Raw genomic sequence first — 20,267 nt, forward strand, 5'->3', positions numbered from 1 at the left:
TTAATGGAGAAAAAGTGTTTAATTAATATATATATATATATATATATATATATATATATATAATATATATATATATATATATATATATATATATATATATTTGGGTCCATTGACAAATAACAGGACTAATGTTCAACGTCTTTTTTTTTTTTTATTATTATTATTGTTTCCAGCCAAATCTTTCCAGTTTGTGTCTACATCGACTTTAAAATCAAGCGTTGGCTTAAAAAAATGAAAGTACTCTGAGAAATATTCACTGGTGAAGTAATGGGTAATATTTCCGTGTGTGTGTGTTTTTTTATTGCAAAATATAAAAGGTCATGATATTTTAGTATTATTTATATACTATTATTGTGTGTATTAATATGAATTAATATATTTTTATATTTTTTTAGGTTGTAATTTTGTACAATTGTTCAACAGTTATTTTTTTATTTATTTGTTTTTTTAATGATTGACTTAAAAATCATGTTAAATTCAAAAATGAAACTAGGTATTGGTGAAGTAATGCATAATTTCAATGTCTTATTTTCTAATATATATATATATATATATGTTTTTGTTAAGTAATGCATAATTTCAATGTCTTATGGCATTTATTTATATACTATAACAGTTAATTTACCCATTTTAATTATTTTCATTTCATTTTAAGTTTAGTAATTTTGTACTTATTTGTTGTGTGTGTGTGTGTGTGTATATATATATATATATATATATATTATATATATATATAGCGTCATATATATTTATATATATAACATTAAATATTAAATGAAATATTAAAAATATATATTAAAATACCTTTCATTCATGCACACCTAAAAAAGTGTCCAATCAGCGCTCACATGTTTCTTTGCATGAAAGCGGTGGTTATTTGTGTAATTCCGTCTGATGACGCCTGAGGTGCTAGACCTATGACTTCTGCTAAAGCGCGCGCATTTTCGTTCAAACTCCGTGCCCTGGATTCTTGCCGTTCTCGTGCAGGCGTACACATGAAGTGATGGAAACCTCAATAAATGTTGTTCAAAAAAGCTGAACGGGCTTTTTTAATGGTCTGCTGCGTTAAAGCAGAGGCTTAAATCAGCCGAGAGTTTGGTAATAGCTTTGTGTTTTTCGTCTGTTCTAGCAGCGCGCGACAGTCGTTTACAGAGAGTTTGGTAATAGAAATTACATTTACTCGCGTAATACTGTAATTGAGTAGCTTTTTTTGTGTACTTGCTACTTTTTAAAGTAATTTTTAAAATCTGTAATTTTACTTGCGTATATTTTGTTTGAAGTATTGTACTTCGCTACATTTTAAAACACGTTAATTACTGAGTAAAAAAAAAAAAAAAATCGCTCCCTGGAAACTGCAGTAAATAATGGGCAGGAGGGCAAACTGGCGCTAAATTCACAAGAAAGATGCAGACGGACAAAACAGGCGTTTGTGGTGCAGACACCGCTGAAAACGAAACCCCGTCATATTCTGAAGTTGAACTCGAAGGAAATGAAGTGAACCCCTGGCCACATTTATGCTCTATTATGCAGTGTAAGCTGTGCTTGCCTAGGGAGACCGAACTAGCAGCTTGTAAAATCTCGACAAGACATCAACCCTTCGCAAACATGTAGAGGTAAGTTAATAATTGCATCGTTGCATTGGTGGTCAAAATGATGCTTTGACATTTTAGCAAGAGGTTTTGCAAATTAGCCAAAAAGATAGTGGTGCGGAGTGTGCGATATATATCGTCTGCGATAATATCATAATTGTTGTTTTAATGATGTGCGCGCGCATTTATAGTGCGTTCTTTCACTGTGTGATTCAGTCTTGTAAAATGCATTTAGAATGATCATATGTATATGATCATTATATATATATATATATATATATATATATATATATAATATATATATATATATAATTAATTTTTTTTTTTTTTTTTATTTTTACAAACAGGTCAGTAAACAAGTTAATTAAGAGACTTGCTTTTTAGACACCATATTGCCTGTTTTTGGTCTATTTTTACAACAAAAAATAATTCGAAACAGCCACCAAAGCACAGTTTTGCGTCTCTGGGCAACATGACAGTGTTTCGTTCCTGAATGAATCAACCGTTTAAATGATTCGGTTCAATCACAATGACTCACTTATTAACAGTGACTTGCTGACACATTCTGGCCATTTTAATTTCACATTTAAAGTATCTTTTGATTTTTTTTTTTTAATAATTAATTTCTTATAATTTCAAATGAGTATTCAACATTTTAAGTCTTGTATATCAAAACATTATTCATGCATTTGTAACTGCAGGTTAAATGCATTCTTATCCTGCATTAAACAGTGTGTAAATACATCTAAATGCCACTTCCAATGAAGCTTCTGCATTTGGTCTGCATTGAAAAGTTGAGTTTGTTGATACTGATTTGCCTGGTAACAGCCCAAATGTCTTATTATTCTAAATAACTGATTCCTTTAATTAAAAACAACTAGTTTGAGATTAATAGGCCTGGGTGTCAAACTCAGTTCCTGGAGGGCCAGAGCCCTGCAGAGTTTAGTTCTAACCCTGCTCCAGCATGCATATCATGTAGTTTTCAAATAAAGCCTAAATCAGGGTTCTCCAACCCTGCTCCTGGAGAGCTACCGTCCTGCAGACTTCAGTTCCAACCCTGCTCCAAACACACCTGTCTGTAACTATGAAGTAGCCCTGAACACCTTGAATAGCTTGTTCAGTATGTTTGATTAGGGTTGGAGCTGCAATCTGTAGGACGGTAGCTCTCCAGGAGCAGGGTTGGAGACCACTGGCCTAAATGATTAGATTAGCTGGATCAGGTGTGTTTAATTAGGGTTATATCTAAACTGTGCAGGACTGTGGTCCTCCAGGAACTGAGTTCGACACCCTTGGCCTGTTTCATTTTTGCCTCCCTCCCACTGTTAAAATGTAACTAAGTAACTTTTACTCTGAGTAAATTTTAAATGAGTAGATTTTTAGACTGGTACTTTTACTTGTACTTAAGTAAAATTTCATTAATGTAATGGTACTTTTACTTGAGTAGAATATTTTTGTACTCTTTCCACCTCTGGTCGTTTACACAGTGACTTGCGTGTCTATTTTTGCTGGACTGTTTATTTACATTCTTTCAAACTCCCCAGACCACTAGTGAACCTCAGAGAGCCGCTGTAGTACATGATAACCGTGTCACAACGCCGTTCCGCCGTGAAAGAACACGCTATCTTACATTAGAGCCGTCAGAGCTGATCTCGGCACTCGATAATACCATAAAAATGCGCGGGAGCGTGATGATGATGTCGCCATCACCTGCTGTGTGACGCGCGCACGCACTGTTAAGTACAGTTCGATCCGGTCATGTGGAAAATCTTGCCAACACAAAAAAGTGTGTTATGTCTTTAATAGTGTGCAAGTTGTGAACATGTTCTGAAGTTCATAACTATTCCAAACATCTGAGTTATCAGCATGTGTTGAATACCTTCAAACTACAGAAGTCTTGAGAGGTTATTCTGGTGCAGCTTCACAAAACAAACATTTTCTACAGCTGCCCTCCAGAAGTCTGGTTCCAAGCTTTTATCTTTTAGTGGGGTTATAAAGTCCAGGTCTCCTAACAAAGTCACCACTGGTAAAGTTCATCACATTAATCATGGGCGTACGTTTTATTTCCAGATAATTTGCTTTGGAAAGCATGCCATGTCTTTAAAATTAAAGCCACTTGCTTTGACATTCATATATTTTCAAGTGAGGCATACTGTAAGTGTCCCAGACACTAGTATATCTCAGGCCCACTGCAGAGATGAAGATGAACCATGGGAAGTGAGTTGAGGAAAGCCAGCGTTGTTGTAAATAGCTGTTGAGTCTGTGAACACGTTCTTGGATCGGTTAAACAGACGCAGTGTTTAGCGTCTGTTCAGTGTCAGACAGCCATGAGATCATCTACAGGACCAGAAGGAACACAGATGTGCCTTGGAGGTAAATTAAACCCATGTGCACACACACACAAAAACCATTACGCTGTGTCAAAGGTGTGCTGTTTGCAGCTGGAACAAAACAAACATGTTAAGTGCAGAATGTTCTGCTCACTATTTGCATTCGGTGTTTGTCTTTAAGTGAGTTTTGTTCTGCAGGTACATCTCAGGTCTTCCAGTCGTGCCTTAAATGGGAAGATGATAAAGTTTGATATGCCAGTGAAATGACGTGAGTATGTGAGAGCTTCTGTAAATGTTTGGAGAGTTGAAGTCTGCAATAATTCATCAGATGTGCACTGGGTGAGTTTGTTGCGCAAACTGCAGTTTAGTTTTGGTTAGTGGGACAAACTTGTAAAACTGGTCATGGGACGTTGAACTGATCTGATCGTTTACATGAAAGGCATTTAGGAGGTCGTCTTATCTTAGAAACCAAAAATAGCTTTAAAGGTAACAGAGCAATTAATGTTGTGAGTTTGGGGCGGGGCTAATTGTTTGCCTAACCAATGGCAGTGCAAGGATGTTTATAATGTTTTTTTTTTTTTAATTCTACTGAATTTACACTTCAACCTGAATTAATATGAAGTAGGATTGCTGCCATCAACAAATGTTTAACAAGCTGGGAAGGGATAGGATCTGCTATATATAATAACAATATACCTATAACTTTTTGGTTGCATATATATATATATAAGTCCAGATTGGTACAATTAAAAATTATTTATTTTTGGTTTAGTATATATTTTTCACTCAAAAATTGCTTGAAAATTTCACAAATAATTACAGAGAATCAACAAGTAACACATTAATTTAAACTATACATTTTGAAGTAGAAGTAGAAAGAATGAAAGCGTAGTTTCCTGTAAAACTTACTCCAATAATCTCTTTTATTTATATTATTTACAATTATTATTTACAGTGTAATGGAATGACAAATGAATATTATTTAATCCAAACATATTTAATATTTTTAGTGTTTTTAGAGATTAACTTTCAGAAATTGTTAGATGACAGCAAAGGTTAAAAAATGCATATCTAAAAGGGAAATGATCATGAATAATTAAATATCCAATATAAACCAATACTGATAATTTTTTTTTTTAAAGTCAAAACATTTATACACATTTTGCTTACATTTTGTTTTAATGGCAGTGACCCCAAAACTCCAGAAAGTAATGGAATGACAATTAAAAAATTATTTCATCCAAAAATTATTCATTATTGCATTGAAAAGCAAAAATAATAATAATAAAGACCTACAAGTAAACACCAAAACATAGATACTACTATATATGAGAACACTCAATACCATTTTGACACCTTAACTATTTACAAATCTGTGCAAAATATGCAATATTTAAATACACTGAAATCATTGTAGCACAATCACTACATAGAACATGAAACACTGGATGCACAGCATTCTAAAACGGACCGGCCATCTGTTGAAATACAACGACTGCAAACATTATCGCTCTCCTGCAGCAATTCTGCAGAGCTTTTGGTAGAGTTCAGAGTCCAGGAACCGAGGGTACGAGTTGTGCTCCATCAGGAAGTAAGCTCTGTTTTGGGCTGCTTTGAAACTCCACTGCGTTGGGATCAGAAGGCTTTGGTGGAGGGACTCCCGTGTGTAGAAGTCCAGGTTGATCTAGAAGGAAGAATTGAAAGAAATTAGAATATGTGGTGAAGCTCAATGAAAATGAATCAACTCTGTTGCCATTGACTAAACCTCACCTCTTTGGGAGAATCTGGCCTGATGAATTCATCGTATATGGTTTTTGCCCTGGATTTGAGTTTTGATCTGGACCTGATCTTTTTGAACTCTTCACAGGCCATCCAGAACTCGATATTCTCCTCGCTGTGTTCAGACTTCATGAACAGTCGCAAAGCGGTTAATCCACCTGAAATATGAGGATATTAATTACATCAGTTAACATTACACTATGTGGTGCATTTCCAACTAAAAATAAAAAAATAATAAAATTTTAGTACACGTGTGATAAAAATATATAAAGTATATATATATATATATATATATGTATGTATATACGTGTGATAACTGTATATATATATATATATATAACTTTATATAATAGATGATAATATATATATTTTGAAATAGAATTATATATATATTATTAAATATATTATATATTATTTTAAAAAAAAATAAAATACAAATATTTTAATAATCATAAATACTTTATGAATAGTAATTATATGAACACTATAATAATAAATAAATATTTTACATTTGTAGGAATTATAAAAATATTATAAAGATTTATAAAGTGAAATAATTACATTTGCTGCTCAGCAAGTTGTCCAGAGACTGAGCCCATCTAGTAACTTCTACAGTAGTTGGCCTGTGGGGATTTAAAGAGAGAAAGGTTATTTAATTTTAATTTAATAATTTGCAATTTTATTTAGTAATTATTTATTATTTTTAATTTTCGATTTTCATCTAATATCCTTTTTTAATAAATCCATTATCCCACTTTATTACATGCACATATGCCTAGAGATTTATGCAAATTATAAGTATTTTTAATGCTCACCCGTATGATTTTATCTGTGACGTTGTGTGGCGTGATTTTCTCACAGGAAAAGTCTTAAAAAACATTCTTGATCTCCAGTTTGTTTCTCTGTTAAACATAATCAACAAACATTAGCAATCACAGATTAATTGTTCTGCATAAAACCAAATGCAAATAGATAATAAAATGCAAGTCTCACTTCATTTCGTTCTGTTCTGTAGTCGAATCAGGGTTCCTGAAGTAGATCAGACGCTCCTTGATTGAATCTTCTTGTGGTGACTTTTTCATTTTTGCCAGTCTATCCATCACTCTCCATTGAACTGAAACATGTTGTGACTTGCAGTGTGTGGCTTTTATAGCATTTTCTGTGCTTTGGGCAGGGCCTTATCAACAGGGGAAACATCTGATTGGTCGCCCTGCATCAGTGTTTGAGTTTGCCAGTCTTATTGGCAGGAACACTGCAGCTCTTTCTCAAATAATCAGCAACTTTTGACTTGAAATGCATTCAATTAAATTAAATGTCTTTGAAATTAGCTTGATTAGGTTTTGATATATTTAACATTATTTGATTGCATGATCCCCTTTCCCCATAGTTTACATGTGTGTAATTAAATAGTTTTGATTGTTTTTATTACAAAATGTGCAAAAGTAGTAAAAATAAAGAACAAGAACATGTGTACGTGTACATTTCAAGATGATCAATACTGAGTCACGTCTGTAACTTGAGGATGTTGATGCAATATCCGCCTCAGAAAAAAAGTACTAAACAAACAGGTTTGTTCCCAACCAGCATTCCACAGTGGTTTATTTATAGAAACTCGTTTCTAAAAAAAGCTCAAGAGTTTGTGTTATCATTGTGTTTTAATTACTTTGGATGTGAGTCAAACTACTAAAAATACTTGTAATCTATTTTTGCTTTTAAGCTGTAAGCATCAGGCTAAACTGATCAGTGTGCTTATTGCATCGGTTGAAGAATTTCAGATTTATTAGATGATACCGAAAAATGCATTTCCTGAAGAAAAGGAGCAGTAGGTCGCATTTCATGTGTTTCTAGGTTCACACCAATAAACATACAGTGCTGTGGTGGAAGAGTAAACATCTGTGACAAGATCAACTGCATTGAAACTTTGACTTTAAAGTGCTAAATTAAGTCAACATGTTTGCAGCTACAAACAAACCGTTTTTAGCCATTCTTGAGGATATGTGTTTGTGTTCTCTTTAAGAGTGGAGTTAAATGCATTAGTGTTTGCCAAAAACATCCCTTATCATTTATTGATTATTGGGATTTAACTGCTGCACAGGAGCTATTTGCATGACAAACTCGCAAATGCGAACTCATTTCTGATGCAACTTAAATGTCAGATTCAAAAGGCTGCAACCGCATCCCACAAGTGCATTTCTCGTGTCAGATGGCAAAACTGTGATATTTAGCATGTGAACATTGTACAGATCAAATTTTCTTCCTTTTGCTTACAAGCTCATGCTGGATAACATGATCAGCAGGTTTTGCACTATAACTTTTTGGCTGATAATATCTGTGTATGCATGTGTAAGTAAAAAAAAAAAATATATATATATTTTTTATATATAAAATATATATATATACATACACATACATACATATGTGTGTGTGTGTGTTTATGTTATTTAAATGTTTATATGAGTTTTATATATATATATATATATAATATATATATGCATACATATTTATATATTATATATGTTTTATATATATATATATATATATATATATATATATATATATATATATATATATATTATATATATGACAATTTTTATATATAATAGTATTTACAGTAAATTGTTATATGCAATTTTCCTTTATGATGATATAATTATATTTTTGTGTGTTGTGTGTATATATATCACACAACTAATGCAATTTTTAATATAACGTTTTAATGGTCTGAAATGTAAACGTAAAAAGTATGTGTATTATATCGTTATAGTTACATTAATTTTTATTATATAAATACATTTTTAAATATGAATACAAATTTCAATATAAATTATGATCTAAAATGTTATGTACAAATATTTAAAAGTGTGTGCTAGATAGATAGATAGATAGAATATTACAATATATATATATTCACAAATATTAATTTTATATAGATAGATAGATAGAATATTACAATATATATTTATGTATTTTAATGAGATGTATGTATATATATATATATATATATATATATATATATATATATATATAATATATATATATGTATATATATATATATCTTCAAATCCTCTTGCATGTGATGTCTCAAAATAGAACACAGATGGAAAAATAAAAGTCTGAAGCTTTTCATTAGTGAAATATGCATTTGTCATAGTCTTGATACGCTGTGTAATTCACCTGATCCTATTCACTTTAAACATGAAATACTGGTTTTCAGCTGTAGGTGATGGAAAGAGAACACATCCCTGAACAGCACACATAGAGCGGTTTGTTCCTGTCACCAGTGTGGCATCAGAACTATGCATGTTTCCGTTCATTTAGTCAATGAGATGCAAATACAGATATGCGTACATGATTAGTGTCAAGGCCTTATATGGTGCTTAAGAGGGTATGGAAAATAGTTCGATTTGCATAGACATGGGACCATTACAACTGGACAAAGTTGAAGTTTCCATGCACTTACAGGAGCGATACACTAACAAAGAACTGAATTTTTTACATTTCACAAAAAAATGTTTTTGTGTGACTTGGTTGCTAAGGTCATTGCCAGGTCATCGGTTTCCGGCCCAATTAAAAAGAATTCACCTTTAATGCTGTCTTTCCACATTTTCCACATCTTTGAATGAATAATATCTTTTTGCAACACAATGAGCTTTTTTGACCACTTCCTATTTGTTATGTCATACTGTCATTGTAAAGATAAATATCTGCTGTTCAGGCAGGTTTTTTAGTAAACCTCAGCCGATCAAAAGATCAGCATTTTTGGGAAAAAGACACGCTAGGAGACCTACCAAATGGACTCGCTACAACTGCTCCAAATAAAGTCCATTTTTATGACCCCATCCATATCGTGCAGCTTTGCAGATGTCAGACCCAGTGTTTTTAAAAGACTTATCGTCTGTTATGGTGTTCAGACTGTAAATATCAGTGAGCTTCTTAAGTGGTTCTCAGCGAGATTGTTGCCAAGTTTCCGTTCGAATAGACGATAGTCCAAAAGCTTTACGCACGAGGTATTTCCCAGCAATGACACATGTGCTGTACTCACTGGGGACTCCAAAATTACCTTAGCATGAAAACAAGAGCACCGTCTTTTGGTGAGGGTGCACAATGTTTTTCACATTTTGTGGCAGTTTGTTTGGTGAACTTGAAATAACCTTCATGCTTTGTAGTTTGTGTGTGTGTGCAAGAAGTAAAAGTACAAAAGTTCATCTGTCTAGTTTGTTCTACAGAATGAATGTTTTTCTTAGTAATGTCTGTGATTAGCATTACTTGTACAAACTTTCATGTTATATTCTACAACATAAATTACACACAAACCCGTTATGGGCCATGTAAGCCATGTAAGATGTGTGTTCCACAACATAAATTTCATATAAACAACATATATACATACATATACATTGCATATAAAACCATTGTGTGCTTTGTAAATACAATATGCTAACATGCTAACAAATTACTATTCACAAATTAAAAGCAATAAAGCAGCCATGTTCTATCAGTTCATCTCTGAAATCTTCTGACCAGTTTTCACCCCTTGCAAAACTCTTTTGGTCCTCTTTGAACAACAGTTTTGTTTTAGCTATTAGGCTAGCTCTGTTCAAAAACCTAACAAAGGCAGAGCTGTATGTCCCAAAACAGAATGAACATTTTTTTTAGTTATGTCTGTGATTAGCATTGCTAAAACATGCATTCATGTTATGTTCTACAACATAAAGTACACACAAAACCGCCATGTGCTTTGTAAACACAAGATGCTAACAGGCTAACAAGCTAATATTCATGAATTGAAATCAACCATGTTCTAGCATATCCAAGTCTCTGGGAAATCTTCCTTCTTAGACACGGCACATTAGCATTCCCAACTGACTATAAATTGATGTCATTACTGAATGGCTCTATATTTAAAGCTTATAAATTCATTACAAACTAAATTAGGCATTAGCGTTCTGCGCGAGAAACCATGAAACAAATGTCTAAAGACTTAAGTCCCTAAAAGTCAGTTTTTCCGGTCACAGTTCTGCTTATGTGCCCTTGACCAACACGTTCAAGTTTCTCCAGCGGGACAGTCCCTGCAATTAGTGTGAAGCGTCGACGAAATGGCAAGTCTCACAGAGGAAGGCTTGCATCATAAACTAGGTTAGCAACATTAGACATGCAATAGCAGAAATGTGCGAGTTGCAAGATCTCATGACTTTTCAGCAGCCACTGCAATGCACACTTCTCTGGCACTTATGAAGTCGTTCTTTCTTAATTCCCTGTTCTGTGGGAACTGAAACTCGTCTGTTCCTGTTTCAAAGGTAATTGTTTCACTATGTAGTCATGGGACCTGCCGACAAAGGGTTAGAAAAGAATAATTCCTATATTAATCGAATGAGTTGACAGTAGCTTTAACGTTCACATTTAGTGATGTATTTGGTGTTTTATACAGTATTGGTAGTGGATCTTGTTTTCCTTTAAACAGGATAAATTAACTTAAGAGGCAAAACTGTGCAAGATAAGACATTTCAGTGGGAATACCCAACATACTGAGACCATATTGGTTATTTTTTCATTTATCGGTATTTATCGGTAATTGTTTCCAAAAACGTAAGGGATAGAGGAAGTTTGTGGCAAAGGTTTAACATTTTAATGTGTTTAAATTTTTTAGGGAAATAATATCGGCCATTTATCGGTTATGGCTAGAATAGCAAATTCATTAATCATTTTATAATTTTGGCCAGAATACTTATTAGAAGAAATATTTTTGAATGTTTTGTGTGTGTGTGTGTGTGTGTGTATTTATATATATAAACCACTCTAAAATACAAAAAATATATATATTAGGTTATTTTACTGTATGTAAGGCATAATATAAAGTATAGAAATATTTTGCTTGTTTTTAAATACAAATCTGAGGTCTAGGTGATTGCATTTTTTAAAGGTTTTTTTTTTTTTTTTTTTTTTTTTTTTTTTTGTAATTCGCAAAAGAAAAGCAATGGGCTTCATAAACCAAAGACAAAAAGGAAAACAGGAGTCAAAAGTTCAACAGTGTCTAATCTTTATTTTATTGTCCTAAAAAATGACAGTGGACAGAACAAAAATCAACATCCAACCAGTGGCTGTGGCTAATAAATAAAAACATCTTTATTTAAATTAAACGTTATAACATTACAGGTAATGCCTACAGTTTTTGTGTGTGGCACATATTCTACAACTGTTCTTATTAATATAGATATATATATATATATATATATATATATATATATATATTATATATTATATATATATATATTTATTTATTTATTTATATTTATATATATATATATATATATATATATATATATATTTATTTATTTATTTAAACTTGACCTCTCGAAAAGGTAATGAAGTCACACTTTCTTTAATGTTATACATCTGTGTGGCAATAAGGCACCGATGTTGAAATAGGATGTGTCAAGTTCCTCTCACAAAAGTGTCCAAACCAACTCAACCAATTGGCTGAGGTAGCTTTTCGTTACTGAAGTCATTGTAGGACATGGTAAAGCAGTTCTTAAAGATCCTCTGGAAGTGCCAGGAAAATGAAATAGTGTTGTGCCCCCACTGTAGCTTCAGAAACCACCGGAAGGGCTTGAAGGAGCTGCGTCCTTATCTACACAAGAAGCACCCTCAGTTAAGAAGCACTCATGGCGCTTCGGTAATATGTTGGACTTTGATATCAATGGCACATTCCCAACCATTGCTCCATATAATCTCCTTCTAGTGTCAGAGGTCTTTTGGGGTCTGATCCACACTGCAGGGGCGCAAGCTTTAGGGTTCTGGTGCTGCATACAAGACCAGACCGTTCCAGTTTTAGCTTTGGTGTGATACATCCATAGAGTCATCTTTGAGCATTATCCGCAGCAAAGGACTCAAGAAGGGTCTTGTACATCTCAGACCGTATAAATCTGGGGTAAGAGTCACGTTCCATCAGTCCGTAAACGATCTTCTGGGCCTCGTCGAAACACTGCGGCGTCGGACTCTTCACTTTCCTCTTGATTTCCTCCCGTGTTTGATAGTCGATGTTTATCTGCGATGCAAATGAGAGCCATTGACACTATGTGTACACTGGAAGTGACCAATTGTGAGATGTATTGTCCAAATAACCAGAAATTACGACGGAAATATGCAAAATTAAGTTGTAATTGCGAGAAAATAAAAGAGACAACGACATACCACATCTAGTATAAAACAACGCACCATTAAGTCATAGTTTGTGCTGTGAAGAGGCCGGTATCAGATAATATTACTAATTCCTTTGTTTATTTCACAATCAAACTTTATTACTATATTTATATTTGTTTTAGATCTACCGTGGCCCATTTCCAGAGGTCAGGCTACTCTGCTGGGGGCCCCTGACAGTTAGTGGCCCCAGGAAAGTGGCTTTAGTTGCCAGTCCATAATCTATCCAAGTATGAACCGATCAGCTGTAAACTCAGTTCTAGACTTTAGCAATCATAAAATAAGTGAATAACGCTTACTTTATATATATATATATATATATATATATATATATATATATATATATATATATATATATATATATATATATATATATATTATTTTATACGTATCTTCCTTTATTTTCAATATCAATCCAATACAAATGTACTTCTTATATATTATTATTTTTAATATTATTTATTATAATTAAATAACATTATTATATTACATTGCATCTTCATGATTATTATTTTAAATATATTATAGTATATTATATGAATTGTAATTACATTACTACTGTATATACATACAAATTCAATACAAATGTACTTATAATGAATGATTAATTATTTTTTTCATATTATTTATGATTTGTTTTATATTAAATTCTATTGTTACTATATATATATATATATATATATATATATATATATATAATTACAATACTTATAATGAATGATATATAATATCATATTACTCCTGTATATACTTACAAATCAAATACAAATGTACTTATTTTTAATTATTATATTAGTTATAATAATTGAATATTTTTATATTATATTGCTACTGTATATATATATATGGTTAGATAAAGATTATTAGTCATTTATTAAAGAGAGACTGTCTGAAGTTATTTAAATATGAAATGTATAAAATTCTTTTCATATGAATGGAGTAAATAAAAAGCATAGAGTGGCTCTGCAGCATGTCAAAAACTCTATTGAAAGCGTATCGCGACACAATAGACACTTCTACACACAACAGACACTTCTAGCGTTGCCTCATTGATTTATATAGTGACCGGGTGTTGAGTAGTGTGTCCTGTACCTCTTTCGGAGATTCAGCTTCGACAAATTGCTCGAAGATTTTCCTCGCCTTCGAGCTCATCTTATGGGACGACGTTATCTTCTTGTAGTCCTCACACTTCAACCAGAATTCGATGTTCTCGTCGCTGAACTCCGATTTCAGAAAGGTGCGGAATGTGGCCAGGCCATCTGCGCGTCAAAACACAGTGCGAATGAAAACCAGCACCTCTTTAATTTACTCATGTTTTAGTTTTCTCTGGCCTCAGCAAAGCCATGCCAAAAATAGCTTTGAAAAAGACTTACATTTGGAGCTGAGAAGTCGCTCCAAAGACTGGGACCATTGTTGGGTGTCTTCTAAACTTAGGCTGCTGAGATCAGACGGGTTCGATTAGTTGACCGTAACTGGATTAGAAGCAATAACTCTTGTTTGAACTATTTTGGACCTGGTGTCCTTATATGTGTGTCACTTTTTCCTTACCTCTCAGGAGCAGATGAGCTGGAGAACAAACACTTTAGTCGGCACATGAGGTTCTTTCCTCTACAGAGAGAAAGTCAGCTTTGTTGTCGGCATTTTACGCTTCACACATGCAAACCTACACTAAAGCATGCTGGGACTCACAATGGATTCCCTTGTGCTGATAGTGGAGTACAAATGCCTGAAGATCACACTTACAAGGTCTTGTTTCTCCTGTAGTCGTCTCTGTCCATGTTGAAATGTGTTAGGAGAGGTTGTGGGATTAGGTCAGGCATGGTAGAGCGAGGGCTTATTGCCCAGGAATCCACAGCCATGCGCTCCTGCTAGTGATCATGCTGCACTTGGCGCGCTACAGGTTTCCCTTCTGCGTATCCGGCTCTGCTTTTTATGCCCTGCGACGGTTGCTAAGGGCTCGTGTCACCAACGGGGACCACAAAGAGGAAGCCCCATCGAACCCTCCCCCTCCTCCCTAGCCGCTCATGTGCGAAAAGCATAGCCTGTTTCTCCATATTTTTAGACATGTAAATACAAGTGTACCTTGCTAAAAAAGCCGATAAGCAAATTACAACTTTGCATGTTTTGGGTTTTTCAGTAATCTACAGACGTAAACAGGGGCAAACTGTAATGGAGCACAAATGGAAATAAGAGGCAAATGAGATGGTTAGGCCGTTTCATCACTCTTTGTTTTCTGTTTTATTAGCATTGAAGTAGTTACACAAATGATTCCCTTTGCAAACATATAGATAATGAGTAACTAGCTTCACCTGCACTGAAAATAAAAGTCGCAATTAGAAGCAAAAGAGTTTTACTGCCTGATGTCAGAGGACAAGTGCTGAAGTTCTGCGAGGTCTTTGGTTTTTCACCAGATGTTCTGGTGCATTTTTAGGAACCAAAATGCCGGGCAGAAGAACCTATAATGAAACTTAACAAAAAAAATGTATGGCCAGAAATATAGAAGTATAGAAGATGGTTCTTTGCTGATCCAACTGATTTTTGCAATTGTTTTCTTAAACAGTTTAACAAAATATTTATTAAATTTTTGTTTGTAGAACAAAAGTCGGGTTGAGCAAACAACGTGCATCATAGGCCCTCATGTTTATGAATTAATTCATAATATTTGTAAAAAAAAAAAAAAAAAAAAAAAAAAAAAAAAGCTTTAATAACATTTGTTGTCAAAACAAAGTCATGTGGTGCAGCCAACATGCATCATAGACCCATGTAGACCCTCATGACTGTTTGTGAAGGTCAGTACATCTTGGAAAATATCAGAATAGTTCAGGTTGTAAAGTGTTATGTGGTGCAGCTCCACAAAAAAAAAAAAGGTAATCATATTTATGAATTATTAATACAAATCTATTTTTTTCTTATTCATATTAAAAAAAAAAAAAAAAAAGTCATATGGTGCAACCAACATGCGGGAACATTCAGCGAAGATTAGTTCCGGTTGTAAAGTGTTGTGGTGCAACTCCACAAAAACATGGATATTTGCAAAAAATACATTTGACATTGAAAATATATTTTTAAACTGAAAAAAAAATCAAAATTAAATGAAAAACTTTTGTTCATCAAATCAAAGTCATCTCTGGTGCAACCAATATGCATGAAAAAAGCATGTGATATCAGACCCCAGCAGACCCTGTGACAGTATTTAAAGGTCAATACATCTTTAAAAATAAATATTTTATTAAGACAAGATTGTATTAGTTTGTAAAATGCAATTTGGTGCAACTCAAAAAAAAAAAAAAACAAACAAAAAAAACATGGTTTATGTATAAATATTTCAGGATATTTGTAAAAAAAAAAAAAAAATTCAAAAGTACATTTTACATTGAAAAATATATTTTAAAAAATAATGGAAAAAAAAAAACCCTAATTATTATTATTTACCAAGCTTGGTAAAAGTTTTATATTCATGTTTGAAACCAACATGAATAATGTTTTTTTGTTTGTTTTTGATTTTTTATCTGTATGTGACTGTTTTGTCTCCATAAGCTTATCCAAAAATGGATATAGGCATTGAAGTGTTCACTTCTGACACCGTGTTAAGATGTGTAGACATCCTCAAAGTCATCTGACCAGCGCACTCTATCTCATACTGTAACACTGTCAGTTTCTCCATTGTGCGCAATTGAGCAATTTTGTACCTCGGGCAATGTCAGCGCCTCAGAACATTACTCATTTCCTTTTAGTTGCCATGGTGACTGTGTATTTGGCAGCAGATGATGGACAGATTTTGTGAGAGATTGGTCAGCACATTCATTCGCGGGCTGAAACCTTGTAACTTACAGATTGGTGAAAGTTTCATAAATAATTGGTGCATCCACTGTACAGTTGCATGATGGGAGCTTACTTTTAACGGTCGCCTTTGTAAATTAATTTCCTTATATCCGTGTTACCACATGATTTCACATCAGCCTCACTTCTGAGTGACAACATATGCGTTGAGACGGGAAAATACAAATATACAAATGTATGGGAAAAATAAAAAAATGTTTAGTTAAGTTAGAGTATAATAATAAAAGCCATTGGTGTCCAATAATGTCCAAAACATTAATTTACACGCACATAGAAAAGAAAACTAAAACAATAACCATTACAGTCGTATTTCCTGTGTTTTAGTAATGAACTATTCCATAAATAATGATAATAATAAAAAAGAAGTGAACTTGCTTTTCAAGCAAAAACAATATAATAAAGCAATAATTTCTTTCTTTTTTTTAGCACTTTATGTTTTGTCATGTTTGGGAGTAGATCTTTAAATTAAATTTAAATAATTAAAAACTATGTAGACTTTAAAATGAAAACAGAAAATCTAAAAATAAAATTAATTCAAAATATTAATAAAATCTATTATAGTAACTTATTGATACTAAAATAACCTTGAATTATGAGTAATGAATAATATATTATTATTATTAATATACAATAAATATTGAATAATGTTTTATGATGAAGTCTTGTAATGCCAAAATTGTAATTTATTTCATGTACAATATATATGAATGTGTAAGGCAAGGTAAATGTTTTTAAGTAAATATTTTTTTTTTATCCTAGACAGTATTGAGAATAAATTGATAATAAATGGAGACTTTTATGTTGTTGCGTCTCAAATTTTTATTTTGTGCAAAAGATATATCAAAAGGTAGATTTCAATTTGAACTCCCTTTTCTCATCAGATTTTTATATTATTATAAAATAAATTAATTATCATTAATTTTTTAATTCTTACTCTAATTAGATTTTTTCCTATTTTTTTTTCTTCTCCCCAGCAATGAGAAACATCTGAGACAAAGTTGATACCTAAACAAAATACAATTGATTTAAAAATTACATTTTCTTCTGGTCGTATTTATATCATTTGCATCATATTTTAATGACCAAATGAAAACCATCTGAGAAAAATTTCCATGAAAATCAAATAATGTGCGTCCAGTAATATTTTTATAATGAAAATCTTCTTAATCTAATAAACATGTTTTTGTTTTGTTTTGTTTTTTATCTGACAATGAGAGATATTTCCAGTAGTCTTAAAACAGTGGTGTCTGTATTATAGAATTACCTTCCCCAAGAAGGACATAAGCTGAGGGAGATCTAACACGCATCAGACCGTTGACATTCACTGTGTTGGTGGAATTTTAGGTTAATCAAACATAGTTATTCTTAGACGCTCTGAATTGCCTTTTTAAGCTATGAATCTCAGGAAGTGAGTCATTGTCACAGTGGGGTCAAGCACTGACATGGATTATTATTGTACTTTATGGCAATGTCTCTCACTTAAGGCTCATCTCTGCATCAATTAGATCAGGTCAGACTTGTTACCAAAACACAGTTCTGCACAGACTGTGGAAAACGTCTTCTCAGAGTTGGTTTTCTGCTCATAATTAGTCAGTGTCCACAGATTTTCTAAGTAAAGCTCATCTGCGGTTCACAGTACGTTTGTGTGTTGTAATCATAAAGATGGCATGACGTTCCTTCACTCTTTTGAAAGACTGGAAATATTGAATGCCTGAAGAAAATCCATTGTAAACAATAAACATGGATTTTATATATTTATGTGTGTGTGTAAAGTGAATGTTTGTAAGTAAATAAGACATTTTTGTTTCTCAGAAGTAAGATTATGGAGAACATAGGAAGATGTCTATTAAAGTAGTTGCTAAATAAAAATTCTGAGCTTTCAATTTAAACTTTTCTCATTAGATTTAAAATTAAAATTTGAACAAAAATATACATTAAGCTCTTGCATCAACCCTGTTACCGTCGTATTTTACGTTTTAGTAATAAGCATTGCATCAATTACATATTCCATGGAATTTTCATAAACACAAAGAAAAATCCAGAAAAAGATGATAGATAGATAGATAGATAGATAGATAGATAGATAGATAGATAGATAGATAGATAGATAGATAGATAGATAGATAGATAGATAGATAGATAGATAGATAGATAGAGTTGACTTGAATTTACATTTCACATTTACATATTTTGCAGACGCTTTTATCCAAAGCAACTTACAACTGGGGGATACATAAAGCGATTCTTCTTAATACCATGTTTTAGACATTGTTCAAATAAGTACAAGCTAGAAAGAGAAGGAATAAATAAAGAGAAAGAATTTTTTTTTTTTTTTTTTTTTTTTTTTTTTTTACAAGTCAAGTAGCTTCGAAAGAGATGAGTTTTCAGCTGTCGCTTGAAAATTGTCAGGGATTCAGCATTCCGGATAGGGGTGGGTAGATCATTCCACCAGCCAGGAATGATGAACGAGAATGTTCTGGAAAGTGATTTTGAACCTCTCTGTGATGGTACCACGAGGCGTCGCTCACTAGCAGATGTCAGACTTCTGATTTGTAGTAGTGAGTGGAAGTAGACGGGTGCTGAGCCTTTGGCATCAATGTCTTGAACTTTATGCGAGATGCAACCGGTAACCAGTGCAAGGAGATAAAGAGAGGTGTAACATGGGCTCTTTTGGGCTTGTTGAAGACCAGTCGTGCCGCAGCATTCTGAATCATTTGTTAAGGTTGGATTGTGCTTGATGGAAGTCCTGCCAGAAGAGCATTGCAGTAGTCCAGCCTAGAAATGACAAGGGCCTGGACAAGAAGTTGTGCAGCATGCTCCGTTAGAAAGGGCCTGATCTTTCTGATGTTGTGCAATGCAAACCTGCAAGATCGAGCAGTCTTTGAAATGTGGTCTTTGAAAGTCAGCTGGTCATCAAAGGTTACACCAAGATTTCTGACCGATATTGATGGGGTAATTGTAGAAGAACCTAGCTGGATGGAGAAATTATACTGAAGAGTTGGAGTGGCAGGGAAGACAAGAAGCTCAGTCTTTGCCAGGTTGTGCTGTAGGTGATATTCTTTCATCCATGCCGAGATGTCTGCCAGGCAGCCTGAGATCCGTGCAGCTACCGTTGGATCATCTGCTTGTAATGAAAGATAGAGCTGTGTGTCATCAGCATAGCAATGGTACGAGAAGCCATGTGCCTGTATGATAGGACCCAGTGAAGATGTGTATATGGAGAAGAGGAGGGGTCCAAGAACTGATCCCTGAGGAACCCCAGTGACCAGTTGATGTGCTTTGGATACCTCCCCTCCCCAAGCCACCCTGAAAGACCTACCAGTGAGATAGGATTCAAAGCAGCGAAGTGGAATACCAGTGATGCCCAGTGATGAGAGGGTGAACAGAAGGATCTGATGATTGACAGTGTCAAAAGCAGCAGAGAGATCCAGCAGATTAAAAACTGAAGAATTTAGGAAGAAGAACCTTAAGTAAAATCCAGCCGTTTATGTATATGTATAAAGTTGACTTTAGGTTATGCCTCAACCCTGTTACC

General features: G+C 33.4%; 2 protein-coding genes across 3 annotated transcripts; both read right to left on the bottom strand.

Moving 5' to 3' along the window:
- Positions 1 to 5,072: 5,072 nt before the first annotated feature.
- LOC122134883 (regulator of G-protein signaling 21-like) lies at positions 5,073 to 6,836 on the bottom strand. The gene is made up of 5 exons (XM_042711910.1): positions 6,689 to 6,836; positions 6,511 to 6,597; positions 6,257 to 6,318; positions 5,687 to 5,853; positions 5,073 to 5,600 (listed from the first exon to the last, which is right to left on the bottom strand). The coding sequence occupies exons 1-5, from the start codon at positions 6,793 to 6,795 to the stop codon at positions 5,421 to 5,423; spliced, it is 603 nt and encodes a 200-aa protein (XP_042567844.1). The 5' UTR covers positions 6,796 to 6,836; the 3' UTR covers positions 5,073 to 5,420.
- Positions 6,837 to 12,003: 5,167 nt separating this feature from the next.
- On the bottom strand, positions 12,004 to 14,816 carry LOC109049164 (regulator of G-protein signaling 21-like). 2 transcript variants are annotated; one of them, XM_042711912.1, is made up of 5 exons: positions 14,636 to 14,816; positions 14,441 to 14,500; positions 14,266 to 14,327; positions 13,985 to 14,151; positions 12,004 to 12,740 (listed from the first exon to the last, which is right to left on the bottom strand). In XM_042711912.1, exons 1-5 carry the CDS (start codon positions 14,749 to 14,751, stop codon positions 12,552 to 12,554), a joined length of 594 nt encoding a protein of 197 aa, XP_042567846.1. In that variant the 5' UTR covers positions 14,752 to 14,816; the 3' UTR covers positions 12,004 to 12,551. The 2 variants fall into 2 exon arrangements, with proteins under 2 accessions (XP_042567846.1, XP_042567845.1); XM_042711911.1 differs by having other exon boundaries at positions 14,266 to 14,330; positions 14,636 to 14,815.
- Between the last annotated feature and the right edge of the window lie 5,451 nt (positions 14,817 to 20,267).

This window comes from Cyprinus carpio, chromosome A22 (genome assembly GCF_018340385.1).
Source record: "Cyprinus carpio isolate SPL01 chromosome A22, ASM1834038v1, whole genome shotgun sequence".
NCBI classification, from domain to species: domain Eukaryota; kingdom Metazoa; phylum Chordata; class Actinopteri; order Cypriniformes; family Cyprinidae; genus Cyprinus; species Cyprinus carpio.